Raw genomic sequence first — 23,883 nt, forward strand, 5'->3', positions numbered from 1 at the left:
CACACACACACACACACACAGCTTGTTAAACCAAACCCAAACCATCATTTGAACCGTATATCATTGTTCAACCACTCTCTCTCATCACTGTCTCTTACTCTGCCTCCTGTCCTTTCAGGTTTTGATGAGAACATTGAGTCTCAGGGTGAGTTGATTCTGCAAGAATCATTCCAGGTTTGGGATCCAAAGACTCTGATCCGTAAGGGCAGAGAGCGGCACCTCTTCCTCTTTGAGATGTCCCTCATCTTCAGCAAGGACGTCAAAGACTCCAACGGCAGAAGCAAGTACCTCTACAAGAGCAAGCTTATGGTATGTGTTTTCTTTTAATTTTGTTATCAATTACTTAAAGTTCCCCTGTAGTCAATCATTTTAACCTTTAATAATAATTTATAAAAATTCCTCATGCCTTAAAATAGCTTGAATGTAACTCTACACCCTTGCCTCATTTAGTATACGCGGTTCTATGAATATGCAAATTAGACCCGCCTCCACTCACTCACACCAGCTCAGAGATCCACTCGTTGACGTGATTGGTTACAAGGTAGTTTGTGACGTCAGAAACACCAGCGATTTCAAACTGCGTTTTTGGTTCACTGCAGTTTTAAAGAGAAAATACTCAGCAATGGTGTTGACTTATGAATTTGCACATGGTTTGTCTTTAAGCATATTAAAAACACCACATAGACATATAAACAACATTAAAAGCTGGATTTTCACCGCAGGGGGACTTTAACAAAAAATGCCTGCCTGATTACTGATTAAGGATGGCCATACTTAATTTTTTTTTTTTTTGCTCTGCCTAGACCTCAGAACTAGGAGTTACTGAACATGTGGAAGGAGATCCATGTAAATTTGCACTCTGGGTTGGACGGACACCTACCTCAGACAACAAAATTGTCCTAAAGGTATGATTTGCATTCCAAATTGATACTTCATCGAAGATGTTTTCAGTTGTTTCAGTAGAACTATCACTAATTTTTGGCTTCTAATAAATGTTTTCTTTGCTTATCAAGTTTATTTACATCCAAACATTACTAACTTGCTCAGCATATAAGCATGTTTCATTATTGAAAAAGTTGTCCCTTATCTCAAATCAAATGGAACTTGGAACAAATGGAAATAGTCTTTGTTATAAAATAAAGAGTATCACTCATCCTAGGGTCCTTGAAATAGATCGGATAAGTGGATATGTTTTCAAGTTTTGAATGTTCATGTACTATAGTTCTGGCTTGAGTCATGCCATTGTATAAAATCATGTTGTTAGACTTTTAAGTACTTTAAGTAATCCCTTATGTAACTTGTGTCTCTGAATGGTTGCCCTTCATCTCTGCAGACATCATTGAATCATGGAATGAATCATGTGTCACTCCACGTGTTCTCACATGTAGATACACATGGATGCTCTCATGTTCACACTTTTAGCCTGGTTTACAGTTGAAATCACTAAACATTGCTCCCATCTTACGTATTCCCAAGTGAAATGTAGGATGGATGGGAATTGATTTTATCCTTTGAGAACGAATTGAATCGTGATTGAGTTTTATTGACAGGTGGTTGAAGGCGATGAGTTGAAAAATAAGAGGGATTTGTAATCTAAAACGAAAGAACATTTAGAAGCAGAGCAAGTTATTATATTTTGATAAAAGATTAGAACGAATTAAAGGGTTTGACGTCATTTCAACTCTGATTGCCTGCTTTGACAATTATAATAGCTATGTATGTCTGTTGTGTAAAGAGAGGTTTGTTGATGTTTGGTTGTATTCAATGCACCCCCCAGGCTTCCTGTATTGAAAACAAACAGGATTGGATCAAACATGTACGTGAAGTTATCCAGGAGCGTACCATCCATTTACGGGGGGCACTCAAGGAGCCAATTCACATTCCCAAAGCCACTGCAACCAAACACAAGGGCAAACGGTATGTCAACCAATCACATCAATCCATAGCCTGATAAGAGTATGGATCTCTGGAACTTAGAATAAGCTCCAGCTGAAGAAACTCATTTTATGCATATCAGTATGTTGTCTTTGACAGTGGCTGTCAAACCAGTGTGGAAAAGCTTTTCTTTGGTAAATTGGCACTTTTAACTGATGTCTATTTAACTGATGTCTATCATATTGAATAGCAGGGATGTAGAGGACCTAGACAGTCAGGGTGATGCAAGCAGTCAACCAGACACCATCTCCATCGCCTCCCGCACCTCCCAGAACACACTGGATAGCGACAAGGTGAGTGTGACAATCTGTTGACCTTAGTCTAAAAGTGCCGTGCTACACCTGCTGTTCAGCTCTGGTGTTTTGGTGGCATGTTTAGACCTGTAGAGTTTTAAGACAAGGAAAATGGTTTAATGTCTGTACTGAATGTTTTAGCCTCACCCTAAAAAACAGATTTGATGGGTTTTACCAACTTAAACTTGCTGATGTGGTTCAAAGACCTTTTTTGTTGCATCACATTCAAAGACCATCGTAATGAAGCTTATAATCACTTCTAAATCAAGTCTAAAATCAAGTTCTTAAAGGGGTAGTTCACCCAAAAATGAAACTTTTACTCACCCTCATGTCGTTCCAAACTAACTAGACCGAAAGTCTATGCAACCCAAATTTTCACAAAAAAAGTTGTAGACTTTGTAAAAGTGGGTTTACCATATTTGATGTGGTAGTTCATTATAAAGTGATCATGTGTTGAAGTAGTGTGGGATTTTTGGTTGCATGTACTTAGAATGGATGGACAAAAATAATTAGAGAATATTAATTGTATAATTAATTGTCTTAAACTGTGTTCTGAAGATGAATGGAAGTCTTGAGTTTGAAACAGCATGAGGGTGAGTTTACCCTTTTGGGGTAAACTAGCTCTTTAATTCATTTCTGAGTGCTTGTGGAACACTATGTCCATTTTCAAGCTTCATCTTTTGCTGGATGAACATTCTGTTAAAGGTTTTTTATTGCTACATCTTGATCTGATCCAAAGATTTAAAGAACATAATCTTGTTTTTGTTCTCCTGAATTTATGCTCTTCTTCAGAGCTGCTGGAAATTCTGTAAAATGTATTAAAAAAAACCATTCATCTCTGACTGGCAAGGCTATCTTAGACAACAGGCTGCACCACACTGGCTTGTGTACAATACAATAGTTAAACATTGCAAAGAATAGTTTATTCCAGGAATTACATTTTAGTGACAATGGCCACATATGGGTGATTCTTCAAATAGGGCCACTTTCACTACTTGAAATCTTGAAAAATCCTGAAAACTGTTTCTTATGTTAAAATTATGATGTGAGCTGGTGTGGATTTTTAATTAGGTATTTTGAAAGTTGGATTGTTATGTAGATTCTCAAATTATAATCTGTGGTATAATGACACTTACAGTAATAAAGTTTCTCATGATGCTTATGTAAACATCTTAGAATGAATTACATTTCTGTCACTATGCATGCAGTTGTGGTAAAAATTACTCCTCAGGCCCATGATAAGCAAGTGTAATCTTTTTTTTAAATGTTAAATGTGTGGCATGGTGGTAATGACAGCATTATTGGGGAATGTGTTTGTTTGTCAAGTCATTTATTTCTACAGCTTTACATTATTAAATAGGAAAATAAGTGCTAATGTAATTTTTTTTATCAATTATGACATGACTCCAATTCAATTTTGACTTCAAAACAGCTCTACTGACATTATTCAGCTTAAGTTAGATCTATGTTGTTTCAATTCAGTTCAATAGCTGTGCTATTGTTGCAAAGTTTATAAATTATGAAACAAGTCCAATTCAGCTTCTGTATAAGCAGCTCTACAGAAGCCAATAGTTTCATAAATAGTGTTGCATGAATACTAAATGAACTGAAAACATAATTTTTCAACTTCGTAAGTGTAAAACATTTAAGTAAAAGCACTTTTTATATAAAAACCTTTTAGGGAACAGTAAATTTCTCCTAATTGAAGAATCAACCATACAAGAAGTTCGGACACAGTGGCGTCCAGTAGTTCCAACATTCCTTTAACCTGATTATCAACAGACGTAATGAGGGTTCCTCAATGGGGAACGTTGCTTTGGTTGCTTTGGATTTAGCAGCACAGACGCTCATCTTCCCACTCACAGTCAGAGCTCTCCTCTCACTCGCCCTCACACATGTGCATGTTTTTGTCACTGATATGTATTGCGAGCCTCCTACAAGAACACACGTTACATGCTGATACTGTCTTGAATTAAAACACACTTGGATGCACCATCTTTATCTCCATTTCCATGTCGGTTTCTTCCCGGTCTCTATGACACGTAAAGAGTATCGCTGTCACCAAATTGACTCATGTACCCTGACGACCCCTCACAAAGGCTCACTGTTTTAACCGTCTTAACGCACACAGAGCCCTCTCAGTTCGTGGCGAGGTGAAAAGGTGAGGCTCCCAGAAGCGTACGAGTTCCTGCACGTCACTTCTAATAAGCATTAATTTGCCTCCTGCTCCTTTAAATCTTGGCACATTGTGTCCGTCTCTGCCTCCTCTCCCTTCCTCCTGCCAGGCGTCACTCCTTCAGACTGATTCCATCTCCGTGGCAATGCGAGGATGTGTCAGCAGCCTTCAAACGCCTGCCACTTTACCTCACTGGAGTCCTGAATGCTTGAGCTGTAGATGAACTGTAGACCAGGTTCATTTTGATCAGAAAAAAGGAAGGCAAAGTCATTCCGTCTTCCAGATTGAAGGATATGGCATTGTCGGAGTTAGGGGTTTTCGACTCAAAACGTCATCCTGTGTGATGTTTGAGGCATAGGGACTTACTAGGAGGTGTTGTTTTGGTAGAAACATGGCGTGTAAAGGTTCAGGATCAGTGGCTCACCTTTTGAGCTCATTGGCGATGCCACATTACCAGTGGGTACGTTCGTTCTGACTTTAGACTTGTCTATTTTCTTAGTTAGGTCACTTTTGTTTTCTTTATCAGAGATTTTTTTATTTTTATTGTGACGCTTATTCTTTCCTCCACAGTTGTCCAGTGGCTCAGAGTTGACGGTGGTCATCCACGATTTCATGGCAAGTAACGGATCGGAGTTGACTGTGCGTAGAGGTCAGACAGTGGAGCTGTTAGAACGGCCCCAGGACAAGCCCGACTGGTGTCTGGTTCGCACCACTGACCGCTCACCTGCCCAGGAGGGCCTGGTTCCCAGTTCCATGCTTTGCATCGCACATTCCCGCAGCAGTATGGAGATGGAGGGAATTTTCAATCATAAAGGTAAGATGGCTTTCCTGTTTTCTGCAGATTGGGTTGGGTTAGATTTGATTGGACTGTAAATGTGTTTGGGTTTTTTGGATGTTCATGCTGGCCAAAGCTTGCTGCCTAAAGGGATAGTATAATTTACTCAACCTCATGTTGTTCCAAACCTGTATGAGTTTCTTTCTTCTGTTGATCAGAAAAGAAGATGTGTTAATGAATCTTGAGAACCAGACATTTGACTGTAGGCTACCGTCAATTGTCTAGTTACCAACGTTCTTCAAAATATCTTCTTTTGTGTTCTGCAGAAAAAAGAAACTCATACAGGTTTGGAACAACATGAGGGTAAGTAATGACACATTTTTGGGTGAACTATCCCTTTAACTATCATTATAGTATGATGCATCTTCAAAGAATTGAACTAGTCACAACTGTATCATGTCGCACATCTGTTGTTTGAGGACTGCTGCACTATTTTTGTTTCATGTCATTTGGCTTTATTTGATGTTTGATTTATTAAGAGTTCCCTCTTACATCATACGTACAGGTTCCCATACGCACATGCACATTCTTCAAAAATGGTACTACTAATTGTTGACAGTCTAAAGTATATATATATATATATATACACGTTTCAATCTACAGTATATACTTTATATAACATATACTTGTGTACAAGAGCATGATCTATTTCAGTACACATGTCATAATAACAAGAAACTTTGCTTCTAACCACAAGTCGAGAGCTGTAGTTCTAACCTCGCAAGTTTGCGAATGTTTGTTGGAACTATGGTTTTTGCAGACCTGAAACATTGAGCTATGTTGGTAACACCGGAACTTGCTTATGTAGGTGACTTACTTGCTTTTAGGACTTGCTTTTGGGAAACACACACCTGCTTAGATATGGGGTCAGATCAGGATTTATAATGGGGTTTATTTAGGTTTACACTTCACAGAGGCTGCACTACTTAGATTTGTCAGTGTTTTGAATTTGTGGCAACTCTGGGGTAGTGTTTGGTGTTCCTCTCCAGTCATGGGAACAGCTTCTGTGTAAATGCTTGAGGGATTACTTGAAGACACATCAGCACACGCATCCAGCTGGTCTTTAGTGTAAGAGTTGTTAGGTAATCACCTTTGACTCGATAGTAATCTCAGTTTTGTTTTACCAATCTGTTTGGTAGAATGAAAGGATACATAGATTTAAAAAAATAGATCTAATTTACCTTATGGATTAATTGTATATCGGTGATTTATACAAAATTGTATTTTAAATCATAATGCATACAGATTTCTATCTGTGTGCAAGATTAACATTTAAATATAACGAACCACAATTACATCTGATTATCCTAATGTAGGTGCTAGATATTGTGTGTTTTCCCTCAGGAGAGATGGATCAAAGCTGTACAGGTGTGTGAGTGTCTGCTCTCGATTCACCCCGAACCCAAATAAAATTTTAATTGCAGTCCAGCTTTGCTCTTTCTTATTAGGGTTGAAGTGTGTTGTGCTTGCAGTAACCATGGTGATATGGGTTGTGTGTGTCAGGTGATGAACAGGGTTGCCAGGCCGTAGGATTTCCCTGCTAGGACCGTATCCATGTACACAAGACAGTTAATGTGATCTTGTGATTTTGATCATGCCTTTAAAAGCAGCCATTTTGTAAACAATAATACATGGACTACCTTTCAAAATTTGTTTTTTTAAAGAAACTAATACTTTAATTCAGCAAGGACACATTAATTTGATCAAAAGTGACAGTAAGGGCATTTATAATATTACAAAAAAATGCATTTCAAATAAATGCTGTTTCTGTTTCTAAATAAATCTTTCTTTTCATCAAAGAATCATGATGTATCATAGATTCCACAAAAATATTAGCAGCACAACTGCTTTAAACATTGATAATAAGAAGAATTTTGGGGGGCACCAATTCAGCATGATTTCTGTAGGATCATGTGACACTGAAAGCTGGCTGCTGGAAATTTTAAACAATTAAAATGTTTAAATATATCAAAATAGAAAACAATTATTTTACATTTTAATAATATTTCACAACATTACAGTTTGAAATAAAGTTTTGCATATGAAAACATTTATGATGAGTCGGCATAATTAATTTTGGAGCGATCTTATTGTTAATTGGTATTTAAGGATTTAAGGATAAGTACTTCAGCTGCAGTTTGTAAGTTCATCATGATCAAAGACATGTAAAATGAAATTCATGGTGGTTAGTCACTGCTTTTGAAAACTCTGAATGGAAAATGATTTGTGACAAAGAAAACGACTACAAAGGAAGAGCATGTGGTAAAACTAAGAGGGTCACCAGGCACAGATTTTTGAGGTCACCCACACAAGGATGACTGGACTGCATCTGAGAGAAGATCATTAGTGTGTGCAGGGTGTGGTGTTCAGTTTGGAGAATTCTGGGAAGTTACTGAAACTGACTTATTTTTAACTCTTGATGTAGTTAGATGCTGCTTCTATCTATCTATCTATCTATGACCAACAATGAATGTCAAGGAGATAGCTAATGAAAAACTCTAACGTATTATAACTGTCATATTGGAACTAATAAGTTAGATGCACTTCATTTCTATTTTTGTAACTACATTATAAGTGTCATACATGTCATCTTTTAAGTCCATTTTTATGACATCATTACAAGTAGGCAAGTACCTTTTCTTTTGAAGAGGTCATGGGAAATGTCAAACAGCCGGTTCTCTTACAGCAAGGACAATTAGTATTTATAGAATGCGAAATAGGAACCGTCATAACTCATGATGACCAGTGTATTCTACCTCTTCAAATTGCTGCCCTGACTATTTTGTTAGCTGAAACGTTCAAGGTATATAAGGTATTTAAGGCAGCCGGTGTGGTGCAACGTGTCCAGAGAGGCTAAAAAAATCCAACTTTTATAATATGAGAACAGAGCAGAATCCTCAGCAGAATTTTGATTAGTTCTGGCATAAACAGTTACGGATCTCCGTGTGTGTGTGTGTGTGTGTTTGTGTGTGCCAAAGGAAGCAGTTTGACTGGCCACAGACCAGCTACTGTTAAGCAGCCAAAGACGCTTAAACAGGGAGATCTTTGTAGCCGCCCGCTCCGGTGCAGCCTGTAAGAGTGGCAGACATTTGTGTAGGTGATATAGAGGCAGTTGTTTTTATAGTTTACTTCATTTTCATGCTGTGACCTGATATTGTCAGCCATACTGTATGCTTTCAAACTGTCATTTACTTCTGGGATGTTTTATTACTGTGCTCCCAATAAAAAATGCTTAAAATGTTCGAACAGGTCAACACTTGACTGATGTTGTTTTGCAGAATGCCATCATCCACTTGACATTTCAGGAATCCTCACATAAAAGACTCTAAAATAGCTGCAACCATTATTATCAAAAGGTTTTTTGTTGAGATTTTAGTAATCTAATTGAGTGAGTATCACAAAACCTTTTTAATATATATGAAACTTTGTTTCTGTCTTTTTGTAACTACATTATGATCGAGATTCCCCCTATTAGAAAATGAGTAAAAAAAAGCTGAAAGAGTCTTATTTTGAGAAGGCTTGAAAGGCTGACTCTTTTGGGATCACGTCTTTCATATTAAAGGATTGCAGGTTACACCTCTTTCCTCTCTTTGAGTCTTCTCATCCGGTTTTCCCTTCCTCCCTCTCTCTCATTCTGAGCATAACTTAGTCACAGCTGTGCATGGAACACCAAACCTCCCTCTTTCTCCATCCCCCTTCCTCTCTCCCTCTCTCTCTCTCTCTCTCTCTCTCTCTCCCTCCCTTTCTTTCATAGTCCATCACTCTCTTCTCAGCATTATGTGGTAAAAATCCTTTCAGTTTAGAGGAGTTAGTGTAGGTGTCCTCCTCTGTTCAGATCACCTCTTGGGTATGGCACATGGAATACACTCATTTTTATCAGTCAGGTCACTCTGTCACATGGGTTCAGCTTCAGGACGCTCAGAGAACTGCAAGTATTGGCTGCTGGATTTGGGTACGTTCCTCACAGGACAACAACGCTGTCATAACTGAATGCAGTCATCGTAACACAGCTTAATATAATGCAGCTTGTTTATTCAAGAAGTTATTGAAGAACTTATTTAATAAGTTAAGCGTAGGGTATGTTGATATGCAGGTTTATTTTAAGGATCACAATAGGTGATTGGTACAGAAACTACATGAAGAAATAATCCTTTTTATTTTTTTTAATCCTTTTTATTTTATTAAATTCAAATTAGATGTGATTTAAAGTGAATTTATTGGTCAATAATATATTGCAGCATCTGATAAGGACAAAGCTTGGTCGTTGATTTAATTTAGCTTTCTCTGTTATAGAAGTCTTCTATAGAATGTTCTTCATATTAATTCACATTAGTTAATTAATTCACATATTCTTCTTCTTAGTTTGGTGACAATGTCACAATTTTACACCGTTTACACAGTTGATTTAGGGTCCGACAAGCTTTTAAAAGTTGTCTCTGACTGTCTGCTTTTATGTTTGCAGATCCAAAGTAAATAGGTCAATGACATGGCAGTACTTTTTTTGCATTAAAATGCAATAAAAGAATGGCGGGAAAACTCTTCTATGATGGTTTTATTTTTTGACTTGAAATTAATTTTGACATTTTTGGAGGCAAAATTTCAAAAATATCTGAGTGATCAAACTGTCCTGTTTTCATAATGAGGAAAAGAATGACATTCTCAAAAAGAAAAATTATTGAGTAGTTTATCATAAAATCTTAATTTTACAAAATCATTATTATTTGAAAAATCTAAGTCATGGTTTGACTATGCAGGTAAAAGAACTTGGTGTCAACAACAGTAAGGCTTTTTATTTTACCTTTTTTATGACTTTTATGATTTTATCATTTTTATGACTGAATAATTCATGATTTTTGTCAAATTAAATGAACTCTTAAATGCATACCTCGGGTCTTTATCGGGATAATTGCCACAATGTATTCATGGGTTATTTCTTTTTACTTAATGATTGCATTCAAAATTGAACTTTTCATGAAAATAGTATAGACATTTTTGTTTCTTTTTTAAACCATATGAAACCAACATGGTTTCAATAATGATTTTAAACTAGATTTTTCCTTCTTTTTTATTATTTTTTTATCTTGGACACTGTCATTTGTCATTGGCCTGAATATCATAGGAATAGAAAGTCATGATGGTGCTTATATTTGGCTTTTGTTTATGGGCTGTTTGATTTAGATGTTACAGTATGTTGGTGTTTATGTGCTCTAGGTCAGGGCTCTGCTTGAACAGTTCTTTATTAAAGGGATAGATAATGAAAATTGCTCTGCTTGAACAGTTCACCCAAAAATGAAAATTGTGTCATCATTTACACTCCATCAAGTTGTTCCAAGTTGTATGAATTTCTTTCTTTTACTAAACACAAAAAATAATATGGGTAACCAAACAGCTGATGGGACCCATAGTATGAAAAAAGAAAATACTATCACAGTCAGTGGGGTCCCATCAACTGTTTGGTTACCCATATTCTTCTAAATATATTTTGTGTGTGTGTTTAGCAGAAGAAAGACATTTATACAGGTTTGGAACAACTTGAGGATGAGTAAATGATTTTCATTATCTATCCCTTTAATAAAGATCGTCAGGCATATGCAGCAAAACATTTTGGAGTCTTTTTTATTTATCCGGACACAAGAGGCTCTCAGAGAAACAGACTAGGGCTGAGTTTCCCAATAACGTTGTCTCTTAGCGCGCTACGAAGACTCTTAAGGTATAACTTAACTGAAGGTATACCATTTCTAGCCGTGTTCCCCGAACCATACCTTAGGAAGCTGCTTAAGATTTACCTTCTTACGTGCGACGTTACCCGGTGCTGTCCGTGGCGATGCTGCCGAATTGGTTGATATCGATGGTTCGAGAATCAATTATACTCTCGTGCAAGGGCTGCTTCACTGCGTTATGCGAGAAAGCGGTGTTCTTTATAAAAGAAGCACTTCAGAAATAGTTGAAATTGCATTTATTAGGACTCATGTGATATTATAAAAAATAATCCAAACTATAATAGCCTATAATAGCCTTTCCTTCATATTTTAATATTGTATCATATATTGCTGCCATAATAACCATTTCAATTTTTTATGTGCTTTCTTCTCTTTCCCATTTTTGTTCGCTGAGGTGGAGCTGTGATGAAATATTGTTCTTGTAAATACTTTCCAGCATTTCAGTAATAAAAGTGTGCATCTTACGTACGGTGCTCGGCAGCGATCAAAAAGGATTTAAACAGTGAATTTTGAATCTCCTCTTGTAAACTCAGAGATGTGGATTCAGACGGCAATTAAATTACCACACGACCTGTTTGTCAAAAAACTATTTGGCCAGGGATTTTTACGCGGGTTGGGTGAGAAAAAACACTGATATTATGGATTCGGGCGGCACTAAAATAACCGACTTTCCCCTGTAAATGTTTAAAATACCGTGCGAGCCCATGAGAAACAATATTAGCGTCCGAATAGGACTTAACTGACAGTAGCCTATGCTTTCACTGGCCTTTAAAAGCGGTCTTTAATTAAAATAAATGTATAAAATTGTATTATATATAATAATATAATTAAAATTCTAACAACAATCAGTGTAATGACAATTTTATTCTTTGAATGAAAACACTTGAATTCGCCTAATTGAACACTGTCTGTGTGTATTAAAACTTCAGATTTATATTCATATAGACCTGCAACAGTGATAAGGAAAAGCTAAGAGTGGTCCAGACCAACCTTCCGAACATATGACTTACAGAAGGTATACTTAACTAAGAACGTTTCGGGAAACACGTATTAACGATAAGGTACAGCTTAAGGTGTAACTTAAGAAGGTTTCGGGAAACCCAGCCCAGATCTTTCTAAATATTACCCATCAGTCTATGAAGTGAGAGGCTCAAAGTATGAGAAAGCATCAATCTGTCACACCTCAATCATTCCTAATTAATGAACGTCACCTCACTTTAAAAATTGTTTTTCACAAAGTTTTCTTTAAGAGTTTAGTGTTCAATGTTTATATATGATTTATATTTTTGAATAATGTACAAATCACTGTAAGGTTCCTATGAGGAGACTGGTTGTGTCCTTTACAGGCGACACAGGGCTCATTTCTGTGGCACTGAAGGCTTGGATTGTTCAGGTGTGAATTTAACGACACAGTTCAGGAGGAATGAATTTATAACAGAACAGGAAAAAACACACCACAATCCACAACTGATATATCTAGGAACATCATATAAATTGTATTCAATTATGCTGTTGTCAGGGATATTCAATCATTTGCTCATTTAGTTTCATTATCATAGACTTTTAGTTTGCTTCTCATTATTTCCTTTTGTCTTTGTTTCCCGAAATCACTAGATAGTATTGCAATTCATCTGATCATCACACCTGTTAGTCTTTTAGTTCGTTATCAGTATGTATTTAAGTTCCTCGTTTCTCTGCCTTGATTGACGGTTATTGTTTGTGTATCAAACGCTGTTACGTTACTTGTGGATTATCTGAGTTTAATTAAATACTTTTATTTTTGACTTCATCTTCATCTGATCTTCTTCTTATTCACTGTGTGTTAAACTGACTTATTTAAGGTTTATATCCTGCTGTGAAGATTATAAATTAAGACGGTAACAAACACGCACTCGCTAAATTGTCCACATCTGTCTGTTACTCAGATATTATCTGTTTTAGATAAACCCGCCCAAAAAACTGTAAAAAAAAAAAAAAAACTGTGATTGGTCACTTTACATGTCAGACGGTTCTCGTCTAATTGGACAGTTATTGGCCATAAGCCACAATGAGCCTTTATTCAAAACCTTTGTGAATCAGTGAACAAGAAATTACAATTAATTGGTTCACAATGATTCATATGCCGACATCAATAACAATATGATTTCAGGGAAGAAGTACTCATTGCTGATATAGAAGTGTTCATCACTCAGAATTGAAAGATTTTGGACTTTGTTTACCGGGTGTGGCTATGTGTGTGTGTATATAAATACACAAAGTGCGAACTATGACAGAGGGGTCAGACTAGGCTCAGCTATAATATACTGTCCCCAATGAGGGGACAAACTACTGACAGCTGAGATTTCATATAGACAACATATGAGAGTCAAGTTAGGTCGTCTTTATTTATATAGCACAATACAGATTGTTTCAAAGCAGATTCACAGCAATAAACAGGAACATAGTCAATTATGCAAATTTCATCAAATGTAAGACTAAAGTTCTACAAAGTGCTAAAAAGCAGCTCTACAAAGTCAGTTCAGTGTTGATTCAGTTCAGTAACTGTGTGAAGTTCATCAGTTATGAAACAAGTTCAATTCAGCTATAAGCAGCTCTACAGAAGGAAATAGTGTCGTTATTCATCCCGAGTCAGTTGGAAGTTATAGACTGCACATGCATTTTTATAGTGACAGTCAATAAAAGATGTATTTATCAGCTCTTGATTTTTCCACTCCTCCCCTTAAGACCGTTCATCAGAGGCCTTGAATGTGTTTCTTCTGCACATCAATAGACTTGAAAAGAATATCTTATGCAAGCTTTATGTAAGGATACTCTCTGAGGAGCAGAGCAAGGTCTTTTAAGAGGGTTCTGCAGTCTCAGTTTTGAAGAGGGCTGAAAACAGAAACCTCTCGGAAGTGAAAAGTAGAAATATGATTTGCATCACCTTGTGGTAAAAAAAAACACTCTTAGACCTCTCAATAAACCCCAGAATAATTAACAACTGATAAAATATACGTGATATCATTTTAGTTATTAAGTGCATTAATTTTATTTGTTTGTTAGATATCTGTAGTTATTATAGTTATAATACAGTAAACTGTGGTAAAATGACATTGCAGTAATTCTGTTTTGAGAAATTACTATGTGCAATGGCCCCAAAAATATTTAGACAATTGAAACCACATATAAAAATATTTGAATGTCTTTGTGTTATACAACAAAATAAATGCCATTTATTTAAAATAAATAAATAAATACAGAAAGCATGCTTTTTCAAGCTAAATTTTACAAAAAGAAAGTTAGGTTTTAAATTCTAAAAGCATCTATGATGTAGCCTATTGCTAAAAAATTTGGAAACATAACTTGTTTTAATGTTTTTTTTTTTTTTTTTTTTTTACTAAAAATATCCTTGCCATGCAAAAATAAGTAGTTAATTTTGAGAAAAGGCCATCATTTGTTTTGGTGATGCCACTTGAGTTAATTATGTCATTTAGACATTTTATTTGTGACCAAAGTCACAATTAAAATGTAAAAGTGTCAAAAAGTATCCAAATATTTTTTTGCCCATTCATACGTGTGTTGCATGTCTGTATCATATGTTTATTTACATGCAGATTATTTTGTAAATTATGTAAACAATTTAAGAGCATACTATTATTATACTAATAATATGTTATACCATGCTGTTGTTGAATTCTTGTTTTTGATTGGCATTATAGGTTCATTATTTTATGACTACACAGCTATAACCTCATGTTAGTTGTGATCAAAGTTTTTTCAGCAGTTTAGTAAAACAAAAACACTGACTAGGCCCAGCAATACATGTTAACACCACTCTCTCTCTCTCTCTCTCTCTCTCTCTCTCTCTCTCTCTCTCTCTCTCTCTCTCTCTCTCTCTTTAAAGACACGCTCTCAGTGTCCAGTAATGAAGTAGGACTTTCGGGCAGTGCCACGCTGCAGCCGGGTCATTTGCAGAGCTCTCCTGGACCCAGACGGCCCGGAAATACTCTGCGCAAGTGGCTGACCAGTCCCGTCAGACGACTCAGCAGTGGCAAAGCAGACGGCCACGTAAAGAAACTCGCACACAAGCACAAGAAGAGTCGAGATGTTCGCAAGAACGCAGACCCCAGCACACAGAAAGACTCAGATGACAGTGCCGCCACACCACAAGATGAGACCATAGAGGAGGTTGGTGACCAGAAAACCAATAGAACACACAAACCTATTACTTTTGTCAGGTGTATTAGCTTGATGAGCGAATCAGTTACAGTTAAACAAAAAATCTGCATTGAATTGTGTATCAATATATTATATAATTGTTTGCATGAATTCATGTGTATCATTCGAAAGTTTGGGGTTGGCAATATATATATATATTTTTTATTTATTTAAGACATTAATACTTTTATTCAGCAAGGATAAATGAATTAATCAAAAGTTACAGTACATTTGATATTGTTACAAAAATATTTCAAATATTTTTTTGTGAAAAAGTATTAGGATTTCCACAAAAAAAAAAAAACATTAAGCAGCACAATCGTTTTCAATTGTGATAATTATAAGAAATGTTAATCAAGCACCAAATCAGCATATTCAAATTATTTTTAAGGGTCATGTGACTGAAGACTGGAGTAATGGCTGCTAAAAAATGTAGCTTTGCCATCACATTTTAAAATACAATAAAATAGTAAATTGTAATGAAATTCCACTGTATTTTTGATCAAATAAATGCAGGCTTGGTAAGCATAAGAGACTTTCAAAAACATTTAAATCTTATAGACCCCACACTTTTGAATGGTATATTCAATTATCTATACAATTGTTTACTTTTTAAAAAAAAATTTGCAACAAGTGAAAATGGTTAAAACAGTTTGCAGACAAGTAAATGTCTATGGTAGTTTGTTAGTTGCCACTCCTATCCTGGTAAATGCATTTGAAACGTCAATGAAGGCAGAAGTAAATGTAGCATACTGTGTGTTTTTAAGTGTTGCGCTGTATGATTTGTATCTGTCTAAGTGTTATTTATGTCTTGTGGTTTCCAGTGTAGAGCAGTTATAAATACAGTGCAGCGCTTCCCCTAGTGATATTTTGGTATAAAAATGTGCCGCAGCTGCCGAGCTGTTTCATAGCTTAACAATGTTTATCTCTCTTTATTTCTTTCTTTCTGTTTCTCTCTTCTGTCCTCACAGAGGATGAGAAATGAGGGCTTGAGCAGTGGCACTTTGTCTAAGTCTTCCTCCTCAGGGATGCAGAGCTGTGGTGAAGAGGAGGGAGAGGAAGGGCCAGACTCGGTTCCCCTGCCACCCCCTATGGCCATCCAACAGCACAGTCTCCTGCATCAGGACTCCCAGGAGGACAAGGTAACTGCTGAAGCGTCGCCAAATCAACATGGATGGGTTTTGATATCCATTTTGATTTGATATTACATTACTTTTTTGAAACCTGCTATTTTGGACTACACGAAGTAAATCGTTTTTCATAAAGTCAACATGAAATCTTATTTGGCTCTGTTACATACTTAAAACACGTTCATGGTCTTATCATCATCGGTGCATGTTTAAAAAAAAAAAAAAAAATATATATATATATATATATATATGTATATATTTGGTAACACCTTATTTTACAGTGTCCTTGTTACATATGTTACATGTACTTACCATAGTAGTAACAGTAAATTATGCATAATTACATGTAACTAACCCTAAACCAAATCCTAATCCTACCCTATAGTAAGTACATGTAGTTGCTTAATATTACTCAGTACTTAAAGGTGCATTGCGCAACATTTCATGTTAAAAATACCCGTTTTTCTAACCCATACATGCTTAAACAATTGCCTGATGGGCTGAATGAGCCCTTCTATGATCACTGCGATTGCCTCTATAATCCTGTACAGTAAAATAAATAAGAGGGATTCGGGTCGGAATCGACTGGGCGTGACGTCATGCGCGTTCACGCTCACCTGGCTATGTCTGGCAGGTTTGTGTATTCGCCACCATTATCCGCATCAGCGAAGACAACTCAAGCGACTTTTGCAAAAGTAGAAGATGGCTTCTAGTTCATCCCAAACCCCAACGCAAACTCCATGTAACCGCGTGCACAACTCTGGTTGCAGTTTCGCGTGTCGCCAGAAGGGGGCATAGTTCTGCAAAAACTCAGAGACTTGCGCAATGCACCTTTAAATATATAATTACACTGTAACAATGACACCTTAAAATAAAGTGTAACCAAAAATGTCTTGCATCAAAATGAAATGTAAATGAAACTTGCTCCACCGCACCAGATTCAATAGGACATTGCGTTTTGGCTGATGTCACCTAGTGTCAGTGCGGTCAAATCCACAATATTATTGATTTGCCTGCACAGACACTATTGGTTGAGAACTGAACTGAGCTGGACAATGCAGACCTGCTTTATAGATGAAATGAACTAATTGAATAATTGATGATCTGACTGAACTTACTTCAGCTGAACAATAACTATTTTTTGCCGTACAACCGAAATTATATTGTAAGGCTTGTTTGAAACAATCTGTATTGAATTAACTGCAATATAAATAAAGTTGACTTGACTTGACTTGACTTGACTTGACTTGACTTGACTTGACTTGACCAAGGCTGTGCAGGCTATAGGTCAGTATTAACTAACAGCCGAATAGGCTACTGTTGTACATCTTACAAATAGTTAATGCAGTAGTTTAATGCAGATTCATGTAATAGCAAAACAAATAGGGTAACACTTTATTTTGCAGTGTAGCATATAACACTATAGTAAGTACATGTAGTTAATTATTATTACTTAGTACTTAGATGTATAACTACACTGTAACACAGACACCTTTAAATAAAGTGTAACCGATAGAGTTTAAAAACTATATTACTATTGGGATACAGTGAGGTGCACTTGAGGTTGAGGGTTAATTTCCTATTTCGCATTGAAATTTGTCAGATTACGAAGTAGAATGTGTTGCAAATGCCATTTCATATTGACTTTAACCTATGGTAATGATAGCTTAGAAGAAGACCAGTGAGGTCTCTGTCAGGCATCTCTAACTGCTGTCTGTTTTCTCTTTGTTTCTTAATGTTCTCCAGCATTATGTTGATTTCTGTTCTGCCTCTGTTTTGTCTCAGTTTCCTTATCTCTCTATGTAGTCTTCTCTCCTCCAGCCGTCTCCTGTTCTTTCCTTCTATTCAGTCTTTTTTCTACTTTTATACCTCATCCTTGCATATTTTCCTTCTTTGTTTGAATACTCCACGCGTCCTCAGTTGTGCTTTGCCAGAACTTGAGGCACAGATTCAGTAGCATTCTGACTTCTGACTGTTATAGCCTGTGAAAGCCCTTCTGTCCGTGACCTTTATGTGCTTTTTAATGGAGTATTTGTGTGTACGATCACATGTGGTGGGCCATGTATGCACTTACTCTTTACCCAAAACAACCCAAATCTTCCAAACCAAAGTTCCTACTTCCGTCCCCCCCATATTAGCCCCTACCACTCTGAAATCAGCCCCCGATTGGCTGGCGAATCCAGAAACCACACTCATTACCATATTTGGAATGGAATGTTTCCGCCTTCAGTGTCAGAACACTACAATGGTGAGCATCGTTGCAGATTCACATAATAAATGAACATTGAAGTCTAGTCAATTATGTAACTATAACCCAATTATTAAGTCACTCCACTTAATAAACTAGTCCTCATGGGGGAAAAGACAGGTAGGGCATTTAACATGCAAATTAGACTACTTAGTTAACCACCAATAAATAATCAATTGAAGAGTAAGCGGTATATCCCTTTTGAAATGAAAAAAAAAAGACACAGTGGAAACAAGCCTAAGGTGGTAGTCTTGCTGTTTCCCAACCTGACCAAAATTGTTTGATCATTTCTTTTTCTTTTTTTAATTCATAACATTTATGATAGTCCTACCTTTGTGAGATTCTAAATATTGTCACTTGTTTTCTTTTTTACATAGGCTACCTCCCGTCTGTCTGGACGTCCCAGCAGTTCAGAGACACCGAGTGCAGCTGAACTGGTCAGCGCTATTGAGGAACTCGTCAAGAGCAAAATGGTAGGAGATCACAGTCCATCTTTTCACATTGAATATTTTTGTATTGTCCACTAAATTCTTTTTTCTCTCTCAGAGTCTGGAGGACAGGCCCAGTTCACTCCCTGTTGAGAAAAGAGATAGCAGTAGTCCTTCCTGCATCCCATCGGATAACTCCTTCCTGTCTTCCTCCTCTCCCATCGATGAGATGGACGAGCGCAAGACTGGCTTCCTCAAGAGACGACAGTGCGTCCCTCTCTTATTTTCCTCAGATATTTCCTCTTTATAGTTATTGTTCTTGGTGTAAAATGGGCCTTAAGACAGCACCGAACCGTGGAACCTTGTAAGTGACTGACTTGGAATATGAATCACATCAGGGCTTCATTTCTCAATACAAATGTTGACACTTTGACCTCTGCACGAAAAGTTTTGCAGATAGTAGCATAGAATGTTTAAAAAAAGCAGGACTGGTACTTAAATAAATGGCAATAAAGAGCAAAAGAAGATGAAAGAGGTAACGAGTTTAAGACAGAAAAGAGCCATACCTACCTGATACATCATAGAAAGTAAAAATAACTTTTTAGACATGAGTGACTCGTTTTATGACTCCTTACTATATTGGTATGCTCTTGTTGAATGTAAATTAGTTCAATAAGGATCATTTAGAATATTGGTTGTACATTACGATATATCATGCGAATTGCATGAATTATATAATGCATGATATACCATGAATTATTGTGTTTGCTTTAAAAGGTCAGTGGCAAACTGGGTCAAAGCTATAGTCTGAAATTTGAGCATCACATTATAATGCTTTACATTGGGTTGAGTTAACTGTAGCTTCAAGATTTATTCCATAGAGTTCAATGCATTGAGGAACATTAGCTACAGTATGTTTCCATCCAAAGTTTAACTCTTTAACTTGTGCACAAAATCACATAAAACATTTGCGCATAAAGCACAGTGAGTCGAAGAGAACAAAATTGTGGTTTTCTGATAAACTGGCACTAAAAATCAAGGTTGCACTATGTGTACTTACGGTCGGCAACCTATGGCACGCTGAGGGTTAATCACTGGCACGAGAGCAAAAGGGAGAGAGATGTATGCATTTCATTCAGAAAAAGTAATATAACACAGCTTGTTATATTAAGGTAGGAGTTATACATACTATTAAAGCGTGAGAATTAAACTGTGCAAGTCAATAAAAGCACACTGTTTTAACAAACCATAAGCGCGACCACTGCGCATCACGCGCACACAAGTTACTGACTGACAGCAAACAGCTTGTTCTGCTGAACATAGTCAATGCTATAAATGTCATGTGAAAGGGTGCATAGGCAGCATTGATTCCTGTAGAGTACTATAATTAGCTTAAAAAAATACGTAGCACTCTCAAATATTGAAATTAGAAATACAGATACTAAAGTATTTTACTACAGAGAAGTAGTATTTTACAGATACTAAATGTGATTCTTTTCACTCCACCTGCCATTTTGGTTTAAATTGAAATGTGCTTTTCTTTTCCAGTTATGTTCTGCTGGAATTGGTCGAGACAGAGAGGGACTACGTGAGAGACCTTGGTGCAGTCGTGGAGGTGGGATTATATTCAGTTCTTTTAACAAACACCGCACTGAGATCACTATGGTGACCACTTGTAACCGAACACATTAATTCAAGTAAAAACAATTGGCAGCTGCTTTCAGGGTTAAGGTCTGTTTGTTCAATAGTCTATATCTATTGAGGGCTTACAAAACTTGTTGTGAATTGATCACATGATCTATTTGACACAGAGCGTCTCTCTGAAAGGAAATGAGATTGGTTTGGATTTTCTGCTAATTCAGAATGATGGCTCAGTGTGATCACGTGTTTATCTGTCACTGTCTACATGGTAACTGTACTCATGTGTTCTGGCACCTGCAGGGCTACATAAGCAGGATGAAGGAGGAGGGTGTACCCGACGACATGAAGGGCAAAGATAAGATTGTCTTTGGGAACATTAACCAGATTTATGACTGGCATAAAGAGTATGTGAAAATGATGCACTTAGCTTCCATCTTCTCAAATACCATATTAAGACCCTACTTTAATTTTCTGGCATTAACGTTCATGTAAACCTCTGCTCTTTGTAGCTTATTTCTTAGTGAACTGGAGAAGTGCTTGGAGGACCCTGATAGGCTCGCACCCCTGTTTATCAGACAGGTATGATGTGATTTCACTCTTACTAAAGCCCTATTCAGACGGGACTAGTTTTCTAAACGATGTTTGAATTACAATTCTTATCACTTATCACACTTTCATGTACGATTCGGTCAGGATTAACATCACCATGTTTATTACAGAGGTGGGGGTGTTTTATTCTAGATATAGGCGTTACAGAAAAGCATGTGCTGTGCTTGCGTGCATCACGTATGACATGTCTTTTAATTTATTATAAAAACCCTATTTAAGTAAACTGCACAAGTTTATAGCAGTGGCTGTTTATAATAAATTTGCAAAAGTGAGAGAAATCTAGATAAGTATCTTAGTCTTACCTGACACAGATATTAAAATTGGCAGTCTTAGCACGTTTCTGTGATTTTGCTCTATTTATTCATTTTGTAATGTTATTTTTTCCGTTGGAGACCATCCATATTGAAACTAATATTGTCAAACGGTAGCTCGGGTAGGTCAAAAAATGCAGGTGGAGAAGCATTAGGATAATGCAATATCAGCAATCACAGACATTCGCATTCGGACGGGATTAGATTTCTCAGAGGACCGTTGAGTTTACCGAAAAAAAGTAGGTAATTTGCTCTGGAATTTTGAAAAAGATTGTGTGAGATAAACACAGACTTGGTAGATTCAGAGGGGATCAGAAGGCGCAAAGTACTGTGAAACACAAATTTCTCTACGTCTCCCTGGAAAACTAGTCCCGTCCGAATAGGACTTAAGACAACTACAATTGCAAGGTGCATCTGTGTTAAATTCAAAGGTGAAGTGTGTATTTTCTGTTCGACTACACAAAAGATTTTCTCAAACACTTCTTCCATCTACTATTGGTCAGCTAAACTGATAGTCCCGTCCCTAACTTACATAACTGGTTGAGCTTCAATGTTGCCGAGACGAGTCATTTTGGGGGGTGTTTCCCAAAACCAACTATATATGGTTGCAATTTCTATCGTTACCAACATAGTTTAATGGTTCATTGTGAAAATAAACTAATCTGATTGTCATGTTCTGTGTTGGTTTTATTTCCTGTACTCTCAGTTTCTATGTTCTTATTTCCTATGTTACGTTCCTGTTTTCTTTGTTTTAGTTTCCATTGCTAGGTTGTTTCTATAGTTACTAATAGTTTATTTAGTATGATGATTAATGCTAATGATTCTGACTTCTGTCTCTGAAATTTTGTTTTGACCACAGGAACGAAGACTCCACATGTACATTGTGTACTGCCAAAACAAGCCCAAATCAGAGCACATTGTTTCAGAGTACATCGACACATATTTTGAGGTAAGACTCAAGTCACTGTCTGCATCCTGCCTGACATTTTAAACATGAGTCATGAAAAGTGAGACAGACTCATAACCACACTCATCTTTCCTTTGTATCTTCATCAGGATTTAAAGCAGAGGTTAGGCCACAGGCTACAGATCACAGATCTACTGATTAAACCAGTGCAGCGGATCATGAAATACCAGCTTCTGCTGAAGGTCAGGCAGGGAAATTGCAGAAGCAATGTAGCCATTCTTTCTAGTATTACTGACCCATACAGTCTCATCATGCTTATGTGAAGCATGGATGATCTTTGAGAAAAGACATTTTTCTTGTTTTATTCTGACATCCTTGTTCTGATTGCATAATTTTAGGATTTTCTTAAGTTCTCCAAAAAGGCTGGTTTGGACACTGTAGAATTAGAGGTAAGTGTATTTGTCAAGACATGGGTTTGTATTTAACTTTTAAAAACCACCTAGCAACACCCTAGCAACGACCCAGTACACCTTAGTAATACACTGGCAAATTTTACACAAGCAAGCACCAGTCATATTTTCTTCAGAAAAATTTAAAATGTAGTTGTTAACATTGCTGTATACTCTCTCACAGAAAGCAGTGGAGGTGATGTGTGTTGTTCCTAAACGCTGCAATGACATGATGAATGTTGGACGCCTCCAAGGATTTGATGTAAGATGAATTTCCTTTTTTACAAAGAAGTATGAGCGTGTAGGTGGGAAGTTAAAAGCACAGCCATTGACAGTTGTATGTACATAAATTAGCAGTAATTCCTTTAATTCTGATTCAGCTAAAAGGCAACAAATCAAACCAAGAATGGCAGTGAATTTTCATCATTCCCTGGAAAGAGTTTAGATGCCTGGCAAAATTCACATTCCGAGCAACTAAAACACTGACCTTCCCTCCAAATAAAAAACATGGGAGCATCACACACTATTTTGAAATAGACTGCATAGAGAGTCATGTTGTGAATGTTTATTATACAATTTACCTACATTTTTACCCAAGGCACGGTCACATTTCATAGAAATTTTGTGTGTAAATAGTTTTTATACTGTTGTTGGCTCACACAATAGTAATTTTGAAACAAAGCAGCTTTCTGTTTGTGAACGCGGCAAATCCACATGGCTAACTTGAACCTGTTGTGAAAAAATGGTGCCCTCACTCAAAATTCCAGATCATGTTGATTCCTATTGAAATGACTGGATTTCACATGTGAAAATTTGCCGCAAAAAAAACAACAAAAAAAACAATGATAAATGTGACCGCACCTTGAATGTAAATAAGCCTTTACCCTGGGATGGATTACTAAGAGTCTCATTTTCATTTAATACTGTTCATTACAGTTTTTTACTTTTTAGTGGTATGTTTGCACATGCTAGGGATTTTTTACTTTTCTGTGGACTGAACATTG

At 36.7% G+C, this 23,883-nt stretch overlaps 1 protein-coding gene across 7 annotated transcripts in view; it reads left to right on the forward strand.

Annotated features, from left to right (window-relative positions):
- Positions 1 to 23,883, forward strand: part of triob (trio Rho guanine nucleotide exchange factor b) — a 163,826-nt gene that overhangs the window by 127,390 nt on the left and 12,553 nt on the right. For 4 of the 7 annotated variants that reach the window (XR_014625016.1, XR_014625018.1, XM_084385350.1 and 1 more), the window contains exons 31-46: positions 119 to 309; positions 804 to 905; positions 1,778 to 1,917; positions 2,126 to 2,228; positions 4,975 to 5,218; positions 14,843 to 15,126; positions 16,128 to 16,298; positions 18,912 to 19,007; positions 19,081 to 19,229; positions 20,511 to 20,577; positions 20,904 to 21,007; positions 21,113 to 21,182; positions 22,383 to 22,472; positions 22,580 to 22,672; positions 22,829 to 22,879; positions 23,064 to 23,141. Coding sequence is in view for 4 of the 7 variants with exons in the window: in XM_084385350.1 (XP_084241476.1) it covers positions 119 to 309; positions 804 to 905; positions 1,778 to 1,917; positions 2,126 to 2,228; positions 4,975 to 5,218; positions 14,843 to 15,126; positions 16,128 to 16,298; positions 18,912 to 19,007; positions 19,081 to 19,229; positions 20,511 to 20,577; positions 20,904 to 21,007; positions 21,113 to 21,182; positions 22,383 to 22,472; positions 22,580 to 22,672; positions 22,829 to 22,879; positions 23,064 to 23,141 (2,033 nt within the window). In the remaining 3 variants the exon portion in view is untranslated. The remainder of the gene's footprint in view (positions 1 to 118; positions 310 to 803; positions 906 to 1,777; positions 1,918 to 2,125; positions 2,229 to 4,974; positions 5,219 to 14,842; positions 15,127 to 16,127; positions 16,299 to 18,911; positions 19,008 to 19,080; positions 19,230 to 20,510; positions 20,578 to 20,903; positions 21,008 to 21,112; positions 21,183 to 22,382; positions 22,473 to 22,579; positions 22,673 to 22,828; positions 22,880 to 23,063; positions 23,142 to 23,883) is intronic. The other 3 variants (XR_014625017.1, XM_084385351.1, XM_084385353.1) reach the window with 1 other exon arrangement.

Source organism: Rutilus rutilus, assembly GCF_951802725.1.
Source record: "Rutilus rutilus genome assembly, chromosome: 17".
Classification (NCBI taxonomy): domain Eukaryota; kingdom Metazoa; phylum Chordata; class Actinopteri; order Cypriniformes; family Leuciscidae; genus Rutilus; species Rutilus rutilus.